The sequence below is a fragment of the Rhipicephalus microplus genome, unplaced genomic scaffold, assembly GCF_043290135.1.
Source record: "Rhipicephalus microplus isolate Deutch F79 unplaced genomic scaffold, USDA_Rmic scaffold_24, whole genome shotgun sequence".
In the NCBI taxonomy this organism is placed as follows: domain Eukaryota; kingdom Metazoa; phylum Arthropoda; class Arachnida; order Ixodida; family Ixodidae; genus Rhipicephalus; species Rhipicephalus microplus.
The window spans coordinates 8,528,196-8,545,682 of record NW_027464597.1 but is presented as its reverse complement, the minus strand read 5'-3'; the positions used below and the strand labels follow the sequence as shown (position 1 = coordinate 8,545,682).

The following is a 17,487-nucleotide window of genomic DNA, read 5'->3' as shown; positions in this document are numbered from 1 at the left end:
ATAAACGATGGGGGTGCTTTGAGCTGTCCCTCTCAAAAAAAAGAAAAAAAGCACTCCTGGTGTAATCAGTCAAATCCATCTTTAGAGCAGCCCAGCAACAGAGCGAGAGGTGTGATGAAGACTAGTCTTGCAGGGTGACAGTCGGGGTATCGTGCGTGCCCCACAAATCTTCTCTGACGTCGGCAATACTCACCTAACTCATTGAACGTCATGCTGTCCACATCATAACAGAAGAATCGTCGATTGGTGCTGATAACTCAGATGAGCGCTCACCCTTACTTGCATGTGGCTAATAATTGGTGAGACCGCTAATGACGGTATTACTGTCCTGCACGCAGGGGGCAAAAGCAAGTCGGTAGAGCTGGAGGACGTCAAGTTCCACCAGTGTGTGCGACTGTCCCGCTTTGAGAACGACCGCACCATCTCCTTCATTCCACCAGACGGCGAGTTCGAGCTCATGTCGTACCGGCTCAACACCCATGTAAGTCATTTTGGCTATTCCTTCAATGGGCCTTCAGCAGGAGATCAAAGGATCAAGCTTCATAGATTATCAAGCCATAGAGATCAAGTTCATAGATCATCAAGTTTATACAGATTGGTAGATTGTCTGTTTAGTAGGGTATACAAGTGTTACCTCACTCATTGTAAAAGCTCTGTGGCTGTTGGTTTCGGTTGCTGAGGAACAGGTCAGTGGTTCAATTCCTTGCCATAGCAAATTCTTTTTTTACTGGAGTGGAATGCTTATGCCTCGAAGTTTACTGCATAAGTTACTACAGAGACATCTGGTGCCGCGATCATTCAGGTGGCTGTAGGAATTATGGTTACCTTTTTAATTTGTCCAATCATGCTTGCGGCTACAGCCGTTTTTCAACATTTTAGCGCACTTTTTCAGTTTTAAGCTTCCATAGGCATGTGGGTTTTACCAAATTTTCTTTTTTAAGCTTTCATAGATATGTGGGTACCTGAACATAAAAAGGTAATAATGATTGATGGTGTTTTATGTCCCAAAATAATGATGAGATTATGAGGGATACCGTAGTAGAGGGCTCTAAAATTTTCGGCCATTTGGTTTTCTTCAATGTGTGCCTGAATCTAGGTACACGAACCTCAAGCGTTTCGCCTCCATTCAGCTCCGCTCCCAAACATAGATAGGCACCTAATTAGTCTGTTCACAAATGTGCACTGTCTCAAAATTGTTTTGTAGATAATGCCATATCTTTTTGAAAAAGATGAGTCTGCTCATACACGGGGTTGTTTGAAACCAAGTGGACGAAATTAGGACAAATTCTTGCGATCACCGTCATTCCCATGTTGGCTGAACTGCGATCTTCCAACATCCAATATTGCAATTGCCAGTGGCGCTGAAATTATCCCCAATAAGTTTTATGGAAATGCCGTGGTGAAAAAACCCTCACGACTGCACATGAACAAAAACCCTCTTGGGCTCAAATATGTAATCAAGAGTCCTCCACTGAAGTGTGGCTTGTGGCTCACTGCACGGTATTAAAATATTTTGCTTAATTCATTGTCGTTTTAAAAGAACATGCTTGGTAAGCCAGAAGGGAAAAGGATGCGAGAAATGACAAGCAATGCCAACTTTTGCTTGTCGATTCTATGCTGCTGTGGCACGTATTTAGGCAGTTCCTCTCTTGGGGCGCAGTGTTGCCCTCATAAAAAAAATTGCTTTAATATAAATTGCAACTGAATTGTACAGTGTCAGCTTCTCTGATATGAAATTGTGCGTGTGCAAAAAAAAACAAATCAAGAAACAAGGTGCGTAATCTAATAGTGCTGAATTATATCCTCTAAAGCGATTCATTGCTTGCGTTTGTCATTTCTTCGCACGATATCAGTTTGCCAGATGCCAAGCCTGCCTTCCTTGTTCTTCCGTATCAACGCGCAGGTGAAACCCCTCATCTGGATCGAGTCTGTCATCGAACGCCATGCCCATAGCAGAGTGGAGTACATGGTCAAGGTTGGTACGGCATTTCTTTCGCCTTCTGATATTTTTTTGCTCATGCAGAAGATAAAGTTTAAGTTTTTCTTGACCGTATTCTCTATTGGCTCACTGCGGTTGCAGCCACAGGCACTGTCCACTGACCAGAGGGAGCTGCGTTGCTCACACTGGCCTGTCTCGAGGTAGCCGAGACTGGCCGTTAAGGGCACGCAGAAAACAGCAGCACACTCTACCCTCCTCTGGTGCGACCGTAGTAGGCCCACTCATTTTGTATTGACCTGTCCTAACATTGCCTTTTTTTTATTCGCTAGGCTGTGTGTTTTGGCACTGCTGCCACACTGAAAAATTCTATTGTGCAGTGCTTCTACAAGGACCCTTAGTTTTCTTTATTCTTCTTGCTATGTTTCCTGTCGTGATGACATAGCAGGTGAATATTTAATGGACTGCACAGTCACCAGTTGCAGGAATGTGCTTGTTTTGCTGTTTTGTGTGAGTGGTGTGAATTGGGGCGAATCGAACACACTCTTGTGAAATGCACCTTAGACACAATGCCACACTCAGCAATCTATAAGATGTGTAGATGCCTTGCATTTTTGTATTAATAACATACCAACCAGATGCCATCATTCGTAATTGTTGTGAGCCTAGTGGTATCCATTAAGTAGCACTCTACAAAGCTCACAACTTTAAGATCTCTATTGAAATGTTCCATATGCCATACCATCAGGTCTGTATCATGTCCATATAGTTTGACAAAGTATGTGCAGATTGCTATAAATTCTCTAGAATTTATGCAACTATGTACAGACATGTGAAATTATTGAAATGCATGCACAGAGCATTTCGATAAGCATGTGAGAGCAGATCTTTGCGTACCATCCACGATTTGCGAATGATGAGCAGGGAACAGCGAGCAGTGGTGTATTCACCTACAATATTCACCCATTTACTACCTGCTGTAGCTATTGCTAGTAAAATTTCACTATAATTGTCTAGTGTTGGTTAATGTTGTATCTCGACTATTGAATATTGGTAAACGTTGCCTAATGTTGGCACTTTGTTGTTACAACGGCAACAGGGGTAGAACTGATGTGCCACTTGCACTATTGTGTGCAAAACTTGTTTACCTGCGCTGCCCTGCTAAGAACCACCTTGTTGCACCAAACTCATTTATCAGCGCCATAATGCACCCCTGTACCCGAATTAAGCTGCAAGGTTTGACAGCCATCAAGTCCTATACCCAAGAACATGTCTGAAATATCCTGTTCTTGCTTTCATTGAAACAGCTATGGTTTTGCTTTAATAAATTTTGCGATCAGCTGTGGAGGATAGCATGTGAAGTCAACCTCTCATAGGCACGTGTATTGAACAAAGCATTTTGAACATTTCACGTGCCTGTTTATTTATTTTGCTTTTGAATTGTAATTTTGCATTTTCACTTGGGATCTTTCAATTAATCGTTGCTTATGAGAAGGTAGGCTTAACTAGTCATACCTTTCAATACACACTGTATACATTGTCTGCATTAGTGCTGCATAATGGGGTGCGTTTATTTCGATGCTCACGACCCCGTGACTAGCAAACACAAAACTATGTTTAGCTTAACACGTACTGAAACTGGCGTATGATAAAGAAAATCAGCTAAGCGCCTGCCGTGTTTTGCTGAATGCCACCATTAGATCGCCTAATTATTGCCATTTTGAGGGGCCTGTTATTCTGTCACACAACAAATTGGTTCAAGTTTGGCATATGAATGGCGACCCCGTAATGTACCCGCTAGAGCTGATGGTACAAAACTCTACTTATTCCAAAGGTCAGAATATAGCACAAGAACTTCTTTCCTAGTTTGTTGTAGGTAAATCGCCTAAAATTGAAAGTAAGAAACATCAGACCATCTCTTTGAAGCAAACCCGGATGGGATGCAAAGCAGCAGCGTTGCTCACGGGTGGCATCACAGGTTCAACCGTGCTAACGCGGGTGCTGCGGTGAGTGCTGCAAGATTCGTTTGAAGCGATGGCTGGCGTAGGTCTAGTAGGTGACACATACAGACATGTTTCAATGTGTACATTAAACGCGCGTCAGGTTTATTGTGTGTGAACTGATGAGTCGGCAGTGTAGCGAACGAACAAAGGAGGCGGCAGCTGCAGGTGCCGCGGCGAGCGTGCGGCAGGCGAGAGATAAAGTGACGTCGGCGCATTGCAAGGAGAGCATAACATTAACACACAGCAGTGGCGTGACCTACTTGGCACCGTGCCAACACCTGCGGCATACGGCGCATTCATTTGAAGGGGCAGCGTTACGCAGTGTAGTAAAAGAGCCGCTTCGCATCTAATAAAGCATTATTTTGCCAGGCATCGCACGAATGCAGCCATATAACTATATAAAAAGGAACAGAAATCACTGAACAAATGTGGTTGCGTAGCTGAATAAGGGTATTGAACAAATCAGCTTAATACTTGCAAAAACTAGCATTGGACAAACATCTCTTCACAAGGGCGGCGAAGTGGTGCTACATGTACATTGAGCGCTCTTTGTGACTGCTCTAAACTTACTCGAAAACTTGCTCCAAGGCTGTTTAGAAATGTCTTTTTTGATGCTCCAAACCTGCTACAAAAGGCACTTTTTTATGCTCCCGGGACAGTTCCCAAGCTCATGTATCCATCACTGCAGCAAGACTGTCCTAATTGAATCTGAATGCAGCGATAGCTACTCTCCCCTATACAGAGTACACACAGACAGCAACCTGATTTAGTTCTGCCTGAATTTGTTCTTGCTTCACAATGAAGTGGGTATTTTTGCGCTGTTTGCGGCAGCTGTCGCTGACAACTGTGCTTGCGATGGCTGTGCAGGCCAAGAGTCAGTTCAAGCGCCGGTCCACTGCCAACAACGTGGAGATCGTGATCCCGGTGCCGCACGACGCAGACACGCCCAAGTTCAAGACAACCGTCGGCAATGTAAAATATGCACCCGAGCAGAATGCTGTCGTCTGGAGCATCAAGTCCTTTCCCGTATGCACCCATTTTTTAATCACTCAATGAAAAAAATTTTTTTCGTACCATGGGTTTAACTAATTGATACCAGGGTATACAGGAGAAGGTCTCATAGCACAATGCAAAAAGGGGCCTCGTGTCAGAAAACTATATGTGCAGTTCAAAAAATGGCAACAAAGCAGCATTTAATAATCATTCATTGTTACAAAAACAATGCAGATGTATAGTAAAAATGACTGCAAAAATGGCAATAAGTCACTGTTAAGTAATTATTCTTAGTTGTGGAAACAATGCAAACATAAAATAAAAATGGCAACAACGTTAAGTAATGATGCATATCTATAGAAACAACGCAAACATACTTGAGTATGTTTATATGTTGTATTTTTGCTTGTATAACCCGCCCCCACCCTTAATTCACACCTCCCCACATAGAAAAAAAATTTAAATAAATAACTCCGTGTATTGCCATAAGATTGTTTCTTGCATTTCCCGAGAGATAGTGCTAGGAGGCCAACTTGCAGGGCAAGACTTGTGTATAATTCACAGCTTTGAATACTTTGTATGTTTTGTGTGGATTATTTTTGAAATATTATGAACTTGCCCTTTGCTTTATAGTGTCTTGGTTGGTCAAACACTAATGTTTCAGGTTAACACTGACCGTTGGAAAAACAGCATAGTGCACTGACAAAATTTATGAGAAGATGTTTACTCGACTGTATTCAAGAGTGGGCTGTGAAAATGCACTCACCAAAAAAATAATCATAGAATAATTTAGCCCATAGCAATGTTATTTTCTAACTTTATCATTACCACTTTTCCTGGAATAGATTAGCGAATAAGTTATACAAACGAAGGCAGGGCGGAGCAAAGTTTATTAATATCACTGAATGAACGCACTCCCGTAATAAACGCCAACTCCCAATTACAGCCAAAATCTGTATTTTTTTTCTCCCGCATAATTAACGCACCCTCTACATTCGTCCGCTGCAGTCCCGCTAATTGACTCCTGGCACCTCTTTGCCTATTGGACCTTTTTTGACTTTTTTATAATTATGCCGACTCCATTTGGCCCCCATGGCTCGTTTTCTCCCTTTCTTTGCCCCCTGCCGTGCGCTGTATTGTTCTTTCTATCTGCACGCAGCTTGTCCCCTGCCTTTTTTTATTATGCATGTGCTAAAGCTGGGTTCACCAAAGCGTGTGCCAAAGAGGGTGTGAGTGTAAAGACATCGCAGGGGAAAGCACACAGCAAGCGAATGTCACGAAACTGTCCGCGCTAACCTACGGTCACTTCCTACAAATACTGCACTTTAAGGCCCACCCACATGCATGTGATTTTCGAGCGATGATGGCAGGATTTGAGGTCGCCATGACTGTTTCGAAGGACCATTCGCCGCCATCGTTTCTAAGGTTTCTGGAAAACCAGAAAAAATTGCTTGTCGCCCAAAAAAGATCGTGATGATTTCGCAACATAGTAGCACACCCCCTCCCCCCGCCCCACCAGATTCTCGTCTTGGTTGCAATTTGCTCTTCATGCCTGTTATGCGTGCATACTTCAAGGAATGCAAGATATAAGCTACCTTTTCTACAGTAACTTCCCATATGGACAGCTAGACGGCAGCCGTATATTGTCATTAATCTTGTCATAAACGGCTTATTTTGGATGCTTCGGTGGTAGCTTGGTGCAATGTCAACGGCAGTGGTGTGGTTGTCGAGCGATGTTGCCACGAAGTTGGCAAAGTGCGTCGTAGTGCATGCTTATGGGCGCCCTCCAGATAACACTAGATGCCACTGTTACAGTTAATTGATTGTGAGAAAAAACGGTTTTATTTAGTGCGCCGGCGGCACGGGGATAGCTTGGAGTAGATAGCATCATCAACCATCGAAGATGAATGATGTGCAACAAAGAAGCTGTTTCCAAACAGAGTACACGTTTGTCAATTGCTAAAAGCTAAGCGACCTAACTTTTTTTTTTCTCATTACCGCATTTTATTTTTTTAATCCTCAAAAAGTTTTAGTATAATTTGCCCCACATAATAAAGGCACCGCAACTTTGCTCCGAAATTTCGGGGAAAAAAGTGCTTTCTTTTTGTGAGTAAATAGGATAAGTTGATCACTGCAGCTGAAAATCTACTCGAAGGGATGACAGCACCACTAAAGCAGATGGCCTCGCTGCTTTTGCGCAGGGTGGCAAGGAGTACCTCATGCGGGCGCATTTTGGCCTGCCCAGCGTTGAGAGCGAAGAGACGGAAGGACGAGCGCCAATCCAAGTCAAGTTCGAGATACCCTACTTCACAACTTCCGGTATACAGGTTAGCATGCACCGTTTTCGTCAATTTGTACAGTGAAAGCTGTTATGAGATCACAACTTGGGTCACGCGCAGTTGTCCGCCACTGCCGCCGCCGGTGTCCGTAACCACATCGCGGGAAATTAGAAAAAAAATTTGCATCAATGGCACAGTGGGGCGTAAACCAGGGTCCGCGGGGTGCCAACCCATTATTCTATCACTTCGTTAAGGCTGTTTCACATGCCGCGATTGCAGCAAAAAAAATCTTTCTGTTCGCTCCATTCGCTCTGTTTGCAGCCGCTGCTAATGGCGGTTTCGTTTCACATGGACCACGAACGGTCCGTGATTTTTGCTCTGCGACTGGAGCGGCGAGTTCTTGCCACCCTTCTTTCTGGCAGACACCGCAGAATTTTTCGAACGTTATGTAATGATTTGTGCATCACACGTGCATTATTATATCATTTAGTTTCTGTAAATGGTAACGAAGGGCCCGCGTGTTTCGATGTTTAAGAACACTTTTTATTCTAAATTAATTTTTAAATGCACAGCATTGGCCATTACTAAAAATGTCGACGCTATTTCGACGGCTTAGCCGGCCCGGCCCTATTTCTCGGGGTCCCGACCGAAAATCGCTCCCGCCGTTGCGACCAGGGCGAAAATTTCCAACATGGTGAGAGCTCGCTGCGGCGTGGGCGAACTGCCTTTTGTTTTTCGCTGCGAGCGAATTCGCGCACTGAAAATCGCTACTTTTTGTGTCATGTGAAATGGCCTTTACACCGGTGCTTGTAAATTGTTGTCAAACTTGCCTTAGGCTGGCTTGACCTAGCACCAATGACACAGCGGGGCTCGAACCCAGGTCTGCTGGGTTCCAGCCCAGTATTTGTGGGGTCTCGAATTGGCCAGCGCCACGTCATGCTCTTGGAGTGAACGAACACAGTAGACACGGTTGGTTCAAACCAAACCACACACATTTATTTAACTAATTTACACGACGATATCATCTGCCGAATCGATACATCCTTACACCATATTACCATACATTTCATGACAGACACAATAAAATGACAAACACACAATAACGTGACAAACACAATAACACCCGAGGCGGCATTGCCAACGCTTGACTTACCACGAGGGCCCCCTACGCGCGCAGCCCACGGTGGCGAGCACCGGAGACCCACGCTATAGACGACCTTCCACGGCAACCGCCACACGCAGAATTGACTGGCTCAACTCTCACTCGCCACCAAGGCTTGCCTCCTGCCAGGTGTCACTGCCGGCGCTACCACTCTACCAACCATGATGATGATTGTGGTGCTCACTGCTCGCGTACGAAACACCACGTATTGCCCGGCAGTTGTAACCTGAAATGCGGCTTTAGGGCGAGACACGTGCGCCACGCAGGGCAAACAACTTTACAGGGGGTGTCAGCACCCCCACATATATTATCACTGAGCTTGCCTTAGGTATTCTACCACTTAAGCACATATTCTACCACTAAACTTGCCTTAGGCAGGCTTGATGTCGGGAGAGAAATTGTGTTAATACGACTTACAAAGTGTTTTAAAACAGCGAAAGAACAACCAGTCGTCGCACAATGCGAATAGAATAATGAGGTGGTCGATCAATGCTCCAACCCATTACAAAAACTTGTTTTTGATCACCTATTAACTGTGGCACATACCCACTTTAGGCATAATTCCTCATCGTCATCAGCCACTGCATGAACAATTGGCACAAAATTCGCAGCAAGTGTTCAGCGGATACCATGCTCCTCAGAAGAATGACGAAAAATAGCATAGTGAATCACAGCCTACTACCCAAATAAATTTATTGATAATGCCCTAGTGGGTACCAAGCAAGTGTGCTTGCAGTAACTACCCTATGAGTGTTTCGAAAAGACTTTTAAAGGTTGCTCTTCTAGCTTTTGCTGTGACTGTGCTGTACCTTCCACGCAGGCATGGCATTTTTTGCTGAGAGGACAAATTCTTATACAGGCGCGGTCACTGGAACCAGTTTTAATAAGGCATCTTGCCTTCCTCAAGGCAGCAAATGCAGGAGAGAAGACAACTTGTCGATATGTCTGCCCCAGCTACATTACCTGGCCGAAGATTTTACAGCCGAAGCTGTTCCGAGATCACCACAGCTGTTTTTTGGCGCCTTAGCTGCCCGCCCCCACAACCGGTATTCATAACCGCTATTATGTGGAATAAGAAAAAAAATGAACAAAATGAAACAAAGAAATCACAGCATCAAAAAATTGCACGAAACTCTTTGAAAGTGTGTTGCGAATGCCACGCATCTTGAAGAATGACGAAGAATGGCATTGTTTAATATCGCACCACAAATTTCTAGGTCATCAGTAATCTTTCTATTAAAATATCTCCATTATTCTGAATCTGAACAATAATTTTTAACACCACTCAATTCCTGACCAATCCCCCATAGTGGTATGCGCCGCGGACAATAGGTGAACAAGAACAAGTACTGTTGTGTACAGCAAAGAGTGCTTCAAGTCATAGTTTCCAGTGGTTTGATGACGGAAACGCAGCTATCTGGTTATCTCAGAATTTCTCTTTTGTTTCTTCCTTTCTCTTTCTATGGTTTTTATTACATTATTTCTGTTTTATTTCTGTTTTATTTTCTATGGTTTTTATTATAGTGGCATTGCACATTTGGATGGGAATCGAATTCACAGGCACGATAGGACCAGCAAGTTCCCGAATCGTCTTGAACTTGATGTGAATAATTTTTTCTGTTGCTTCGGAGTGAAAGTGGAGCCAGAGATACTTTGGGATGCCCCTTTCATCCAACTGTGTGTGCTTCAGTTAACCCATCCCTCCACTGATTAAGCCATCGGACACGTAAATGTTTAGGGAAAGCATGTATGGCTTGTCCAAACAAAGTGCATGCTTCGTTCAACATTGCTTCTTTAATCCCATAGACAGAAAGCCAGGGGCAAATGGTGTATAAATATAGGTCGCCGTTAGTGAGAAGGACAGCATGAGCGGCGTGGCCTAGATGTAGTGTGCTGCAGAGCGAAAGTGACAAGTTGCTGGTTCAAATCTCCAGTGGGTGCATGAAATTTTTCTTCTGCTTTATTTTTCTTTGTCCCTTCTCTCTGTGTGTGTGTGTGTGTACGCGTGTGTGTGCGTGCGTGTGCGTGTGTACACTTAAACATATGCGGGACATGACGGCGATGTCAAAAATCAGTCGACCGTGTCCTTATATTTGCTATTTCGCTATCACAATAAAAATAAAGTTAATTGATACAAACACAACTCGGGCCACTCAGACTCATTCATGTGGCCTTTAAAAAATATGAAACAGAATACAACTGTCTTGAAAAAAAGGAACATGTATGGAGAGATTCTTTCAGTAGTCACTTGACCTTCGCAATGAGTGAACCCTCTTATTTATGAATAGCCAGTTGCCTTCTGAATTTTAAGCGCAGATCTAACGGCTGTGCTTTAGTAGTTGCTCCAAGCAATGCTTTAGGAACTGTAAAATTGTTATAGATGTGTTGTTAGGCTGTGGTATGCTTTAATCGACGCACATTTAGCTAGCTTTGGTAGAATTTTGCCTTGGCAATGCAATGAGGCAATCCTAGATGTTCTGACCTCGCTGATTTCACCTCCTCCACAGCTGCGGGTCGTTTCGACTTCGACTTCCGAGGCATCAGAATATGTTGCCATGTGAAAGCCAGCCACGAAGCTTCATGCTTGCTGCTGCATTTTTCTTATTCACTGCATAGGAAATGCACTAGAATGTGGTCATTATAACCAGTAGATTATCATATTTCGAAACAATATACGGAGGTTTGAATGTGTCCTCAAATGACCATTAAGAGGTGAAGTACCTAGAAGTAAGTGTGTTTTGTGTATGCAAGGTACCTTGTATTTCATTGGTGCTTTTATTGTTATTTATAAATGCTAGGTGTGATTCAATTTTTCAACTTTCAATTTTTCATCGGTGAACCTACACAGTGAAAAAACACTACAGTGGAACTTCGATTATACCTCCTGAGGTTTCGCGATGACCCGCATTTTACGATGAATTGGTTTTTGGTCCCGGCAAAATCCCATAGAAACAATGTAATAAAAAGCTTGGTTATACGATGCATTTTTACGGCGACTCCGCATCTTAAAACTTTCAGATTCCAACAGAAAGAAAATACCACTTTTACTGGAATCACATGTAAATATTCACGAGTACAAAATATAAGCTTGTGTACCCCAAGGAGGACTACAGGAAAAGTAGAGTCATCTTCATCGAATGAAAAATTTATTCTCCCGGAAGTTCATGCACGTCTACATATGCCTGAATCGCGTGCATATGTATCCGGGCTCCTTACTTAGTCAAGCTCCATCCAGATAGAGTAGGTTCAGCTGACCAAAAAGCTGACATTTTCACATTTTCGGTCCGTGTAAACATTTCCAGGTCGACATACGGCTGATCTCCTGCCTCTGTCACACTTGCAGTTGCTGGTTTGCGCACGCATAAAGAGACGACGCAGCTGCGTTTGGCATGCAAAATTACGTTCACTTGACGTCAATGTTCATAACAACAGCGGGACACCACTAGTTGCACTTCACGAGGAAACAAATTACAACATGCACAGCTCAGTCATGCACGAACACATCATACATAAACTCATTGTCCGTCCCCATTATGCCATAGCGACGGCACTGCATCTGACTCTTCTGATGGCAGGATCACGGCAGCACGGTTTTGCTTTCATTTTCACACGCAGGCAATTTTCGGGCTCTGTTTGTCGGTAGAAAGAAGCGCGTTGGATTTGTTTTTAATGCTGAGAATAAATATTTGCTCAGACCTCCTTCAACTAATTATTGCTGCCATTAGCTACCACGGGAAACTCTAATTGAATCTACCCTCATTACAAAGGTAGAAGGTCGTGCCGTGGGTAGTCAAGCAGCCTGTACCCATTTTTCGGGCAAGGCTGAGTGTCGCGGTCTATAATCTCAGTTTTTCGATTATACGACACCTGGGTTATACGACGGTTTTGCGTGGCCCCCCTAAAAGTTGTATAATCGGGGTTCCACTGTACTTGCAAGGACACAAATCAGGATGAAGGTGTTTATAGTTGTAGAGTTCTACCATGGCTCGTCGTTTAATTATATTGCTATGCTTCACCATGGCTCATGTTTAATTTCTAATTGGAAGTTCTCATATAGTCCAATACCTGTTCTGTGCTTCTGGTTTTGCCTCTTCACTCACTGAATGTGTCGTCCTAGGAAATGTTTCGCATGGTGAAACCCATGTTCCACATTCTATATGTGTTACGCCTCAGACTGGATAAAATGCAGGAACATGACCACTTCTCGTCTTTCATGCAGGTCCGCTACCTGAAGATTATCGAGAAGAGTGGCTACCAGGCGCTGCCCTGGGTCCGCTACATCACGCAAAATGGAGACTACCAGCTTCGCACAAACTGAACATTGGTAGACAATAAATGGCAGTCAGTGTACCTTGCACAGTGTTCTATGAGGTGTAATCTATAACTCACTTATTCACGTACGTTCGCAAGTGCCCTTGTGGTGTGCAACTTGTATTTTTGAGATGACATCATTACATTTCATCTTTTTACTTTATCTATTGCAGTATAAATACGGGTCATTCCATCCCAAACGTTCCATCTGTAATTCATTTAAGCAATGAAGAGTTCACCGATAAAACTTGTTGCTTGTTGCAGTAACTCATCTGAGCATTCTGGCAGATAAGCTCTGCATGGAAACATGTATTGCTCCCATGAAATCTTTGCGAATTTCACTCACTTCTGTTCAACAGCGTGTAATTGAAGCACTTAAAATCTACCTTCGTATGTTTATCTAATACAGTCATTACTATCTCGATGATATATAGCAGGCTATATGAACTCATAAATGTTCCTCAGCCGAATTGTGTTGTGCACAATAGGTTAAAAGTTGAATTTCTATTCTGAACACCCCTTTTGTCGCATTAGGTGAAGTCAAATCAGGACTGAAGTCGTTGAGCCACGACTGACAGTAACGTGCTGTGAGTGATCCTCAAAGACTGAGTGTCACGCCGTTGTGGTACTTTTGAAACAAATGAGTTTCCCATGTGCTACAGGATTTCATTTTGAAATTGCTGTAGACTAGACAAATTGCATCATGCAAAACAGAAACAGTCGGATTGTATGTCTTTATTTGCTCAATATGACCAACAATGACAATGACTAAGTTCACTGTAGCAGTCTTTACTATACTACTCGACGAACCATAACCACTGCTTCGTTAGCTTTTATCACCGTGGTGGAAGGGCTGTGAATGTTCACTGTTGAGACGCACATTACCCTTGATGTCAGATAAATGTTTGAAAGGTAGTCTAAAGCTGCGCTTCTCATTCCACATTCTCTCTAGCCTCATTATAACAAAGTCGCATCTTACACTAAAATAAGTTTGTTACATCCGAAAATTTGTTGTAGAGGTTTATTCCTAGCACTATATTTAGAGCAAGAATATTTTTCATTTACTTCATTAAAACCAATATTTGGTTTTACACCTGGGCTCATTATATCGAGGTTTCAGTGTAGAAGTACAAGTAGCCAAAACTCACTTTGAGCACAGGTGATTAGGCTTGTGTGAATAGTGAAATTCGGGTTCGAAGCAAATAGTAATTTTGGTCAGGTAATTCCAAATCGAGTTTTAATAGTATACGTCAAATATTATGAAGGAGAAGGAGCAGATTTGTCATGACCCATTAACCTGCACATTTCATTTTAAATATTAATACAAGGTCTGTGCAAGTGCGATTCTCAGGGATTGAAGTGCTGCTCCAAGTGCTCCATACTGCTCTATAAGATAATTGCTGCTTCATGCTGCTCCGAACAGCGATATATGTTAGTAATGCTCCAAGCCTGCTATGACATGACACTGAGCGAATGAGAATATCGAACTTTTACTGTCTGACTAACTGAAAAGTCCTAAAAAACTAAAATAATCTGTGTACTATCATCTCACTTAGCAAATAGTGTGCTGTATTATCAGCTCTGATCTCATATGTGTGACAAGAATTGGCTTATTAAGCATACAGCTCACTTGGCTATTTTTTTCTCAGCTAAACATGTTGAAATATGAAAATGAGCAGGATTGCTTTTATCTCATACCAATTATCTACTGCTTCTTTGGTAATACTTATATAGGACTGTGATTCTAAAATGTGGTGCTCAGCTTTTCCAGGTTCATTCAATTTCTGCCACAAATACTAGTATATTAAATTGTAGTTCCTTTCACAGCACCTTTTTGATAACCTGTCATTGTTTGCTGCACAATGTTCACATTGATTGTTGTCTGTTAAATACTTTCTATAAGAAATATCAATATTTATGATATGCTTCAACAGTGCTCTGAACTCCAACTAATGTGTGGAAAATTTTATATCTGCTCCTAAAGCACCAGTAGCTTCTATACCAGCATTTTTTCTGCTTTGAAAACACCTATGGCTGCTCCAAAGCAGCACTTGTCCTGCTGCAAAGTGTCTTCCAGAAAGTAAAAAGGCACTTCCATAACTTGTTCTTTTTGTTTAAAAATAAAAACATAACTTCAAATAGTAGCAGAATTTGACTCTCGGTAGAGTGCAAGGGATAACCTGTAAAATATGTTGTTTTAAAATTAGGCCGGTGTTGTGGCGTCAGTCGGGTGGACTGATTGCGTGCTCACAAGCTACTTTGGAAACATAACATCAAATAGTAGCAAAATTTGACTTTCTGTAAAGTGCAAGGGATAACCTGCAAAATAAGTTGTTTTAAATCTAGGCCGGTGTTGTGGCGTCAGTCGGGTGGACTGATTGCGTGCTCACAAGCTACTTCTGCCTGCGGGTATGTTTTTAAAATTAAGCATAAAAGCTCGTATAACAAGCTCTTCAACTAAAAAAAACGGCGAATCGATGCGAGCGTAATATGTTCATAAGCACCTCTTCAATCTGATGAAACTACCTTTACAAGAGTCGCATGCGAATTTTTTTGCACATTTTGATAGATACTTTCACAGCTTTGCACCACTCTACTGCAGTGAAACCATGTTTGCAGAGGGTTACATGCGGAATAATATGCATCTATTCGTTCATTCCGAATACTCTGAAATTTTCAACAATCTGAATCCGAATCGAAGTAATTTTGAATACCATAATATTCATTCCAATATTGAAAGTATTCATATATTCACACAAGCCTACAGATAATGCACTGAAGCTGACGTTGTGAATGAATTTCAAACACAATAAAATACAGAGAATATTTTGACAAGGCAATGATGCAAATGACAAAAAGCTTTATTTTCGTAATAAGTCACACCGAGCAGGTTGTTGGTTATATTTGTTAATTACTGTGCCTATTAAAGTTATTTATTTGATAAAACCCTATTAAGTGTACCCTATTTACTGTGTTATATATTGGAGATAATTTCTATCACTTCTTTCACTTTAATGTAGTACTACTTATTTATTTTGTTTCTATACTGTCGTTCCCAAATGGGGTTTTTATTGGGGTGGATCCACTTAAAATGAAAAGAAGAGAAGATCAACATACAGTAATTCTATACTGCAAATGTACAGTTTATATATATTTGTGTACACTGATAAAGAGCAAATAATATACATTAGCAAACAATATAATTAGGGTAACTTATACAAGTTACATATATAGTAGATTAGAAGCAGTATATTGCTTGAAGATTCTTCGTACAATACAGAGCATATAACACTTGTATATCATCCTTTTGTTTGGCCAGTGTCTTCATAAAATGCTTGTTAATATTTTAAAATTTCTATGCTGTCGTTCACAATACAGTTGAGGCATAACTACAGTTTCAAAAAGTAATTTCAAGTCATTGTAATTCTTTGTACAAGCACAATGAATACGACATCTTATCACGTAAATCAAACAAAATCGTTACCTCTGCTCGTCGTGAAATTTTTTTTCTATTCCACAAGGAGCAGCAATCAATGGCTAGGAGGCCTATCGTCAATCTATACGAATCGTTGAGCCATCCAGACTAATGCGATGGCAAGAACTGTGACGAACCGCAGCTTGCGTCGTCCGTAACCTGAGCAGAAGGTGACTTCAAGCCGGTCGAACAGCCTGTTGCCGATGGTTGCCGCCTGGTGCTCCAGACCTGGGCAGTGATGCCTGGTGGCCGAACGGGCAAGGCACGACCGGTGACTGGCAAGCTCACTGTGGAGACATTATATCAACTAAAGTCAATTTCTTTTCATAGGAAGTGTATTCACAGATTTATTTGTACAACTGTTCACCAGCATTTTGGGCGGATGGATGGACGGACGTTCGCACAGGGTACGCATGGATGGACGCATGCACGAACAGGCGGACGTACAGACGGATGGATGCTTGACCCCACTCATTATCATTCACTTTGTGGATGTGCTGTGATTTTTATTCAGGATGTCCCAAGTAATTTCAGCCAGAGTTTAAAAATATGCCGGAACACATAATTACGACGCGACCAAATGCATGTTACTCACCGTTGCCTGAAGCCAGACTATATTTTGTATTCTCAAATATTGTTTAATTAAATATGTTTAATTGACTAACTTTTCAAGAAACAAAGATAAATAAAAATTTCAATGAGAAAGTTGTAGATCGATTTGTAAAATTCCCGATTAGACAGTTTTTAACTTTATATCTGTTATGTATTAGTGTTTTTCTGCTAATTGCAAATGCCCGAGAAATACAAAAAATACCACGTGACAAAACCCGCTCGCATGTCTGTGCGCACAATGTTTCTAGTGCTTCCTGACGTTTCGCATACGAACGACACGCTTCCCTCGCACCGGTTCTCACAGCCATAAGCACTCACAGCGGTTATCGGTTTTGTGGCCGATAGCAAAACATGTTCATCATAAAGCCACCATCATCGATGGGGTCCTGCCGAGACAGCACAATGTGGCAAATGCTATGGTGGTTCGTAAATACCCCCACCACTTTGCAGTGCATTTACTTGAGTAAATGCGTTGCAGAGTGGTGGGGGTATCGCATGCTTGTTGCGTAATTGGATATGGTTTGGGAATAATTAATTGCTATTTGGTCTCTATTATTCTTACTTATTTAATGAAGGAGAAGCGCTACTTTCAATGTCAAGTGAAAGCCAAGTAAGGATGCGCTTGACTGAATTACAAACACGTGATCCAGTGCCTACATATACGGGGGGTTGTGCAGCGCGAGCAGTTGTTTTGGGGGGGCGAAGCTCCCCTCAGT

General features: G+C 42.2%; 1 protein-coding gene across 1 annotated transcript in view; it reads left to right on the top strand.

Annotated features, from left to right (window-relative positions):
- The window catches only part of LOC119180666 (adaptor protein complex 1, mu subunit), a 31,157-nt gene extending 18,427 nt beyond the window's left edge, over positions 1 to 12,730 (top strand). Inside the window, exons 6-10 of the mRNA XM_037431785.2 lie at positions 339 to 481; positions 1,904 to 1,975; positions 4,807 to 4,965; positions 7,134 to 7,259; positions 12,593 to 12,730. Coding sequence (XP_037287682.1) covers positions 339 to 481; positions 1,904 to 1,975; positions 4,807 to 4,965; positions 7,134 to 7,259; positions 12,593 to 12,691 — 599 coding nt within the window. The 3' untranslated portion in view covers positions 12,692 to 12,730. The remainder of the gene's footprint in view (positions 1 to 338; positions 482 to 1,903; positions 1,976 to 4,806; positions 4,966 to 7,133; positions 7,260 to 12,592) is intronic.
- The last annotated feature ends 4,757 nt before the right edge of the window (positions 12,731 to 17,487 follow it).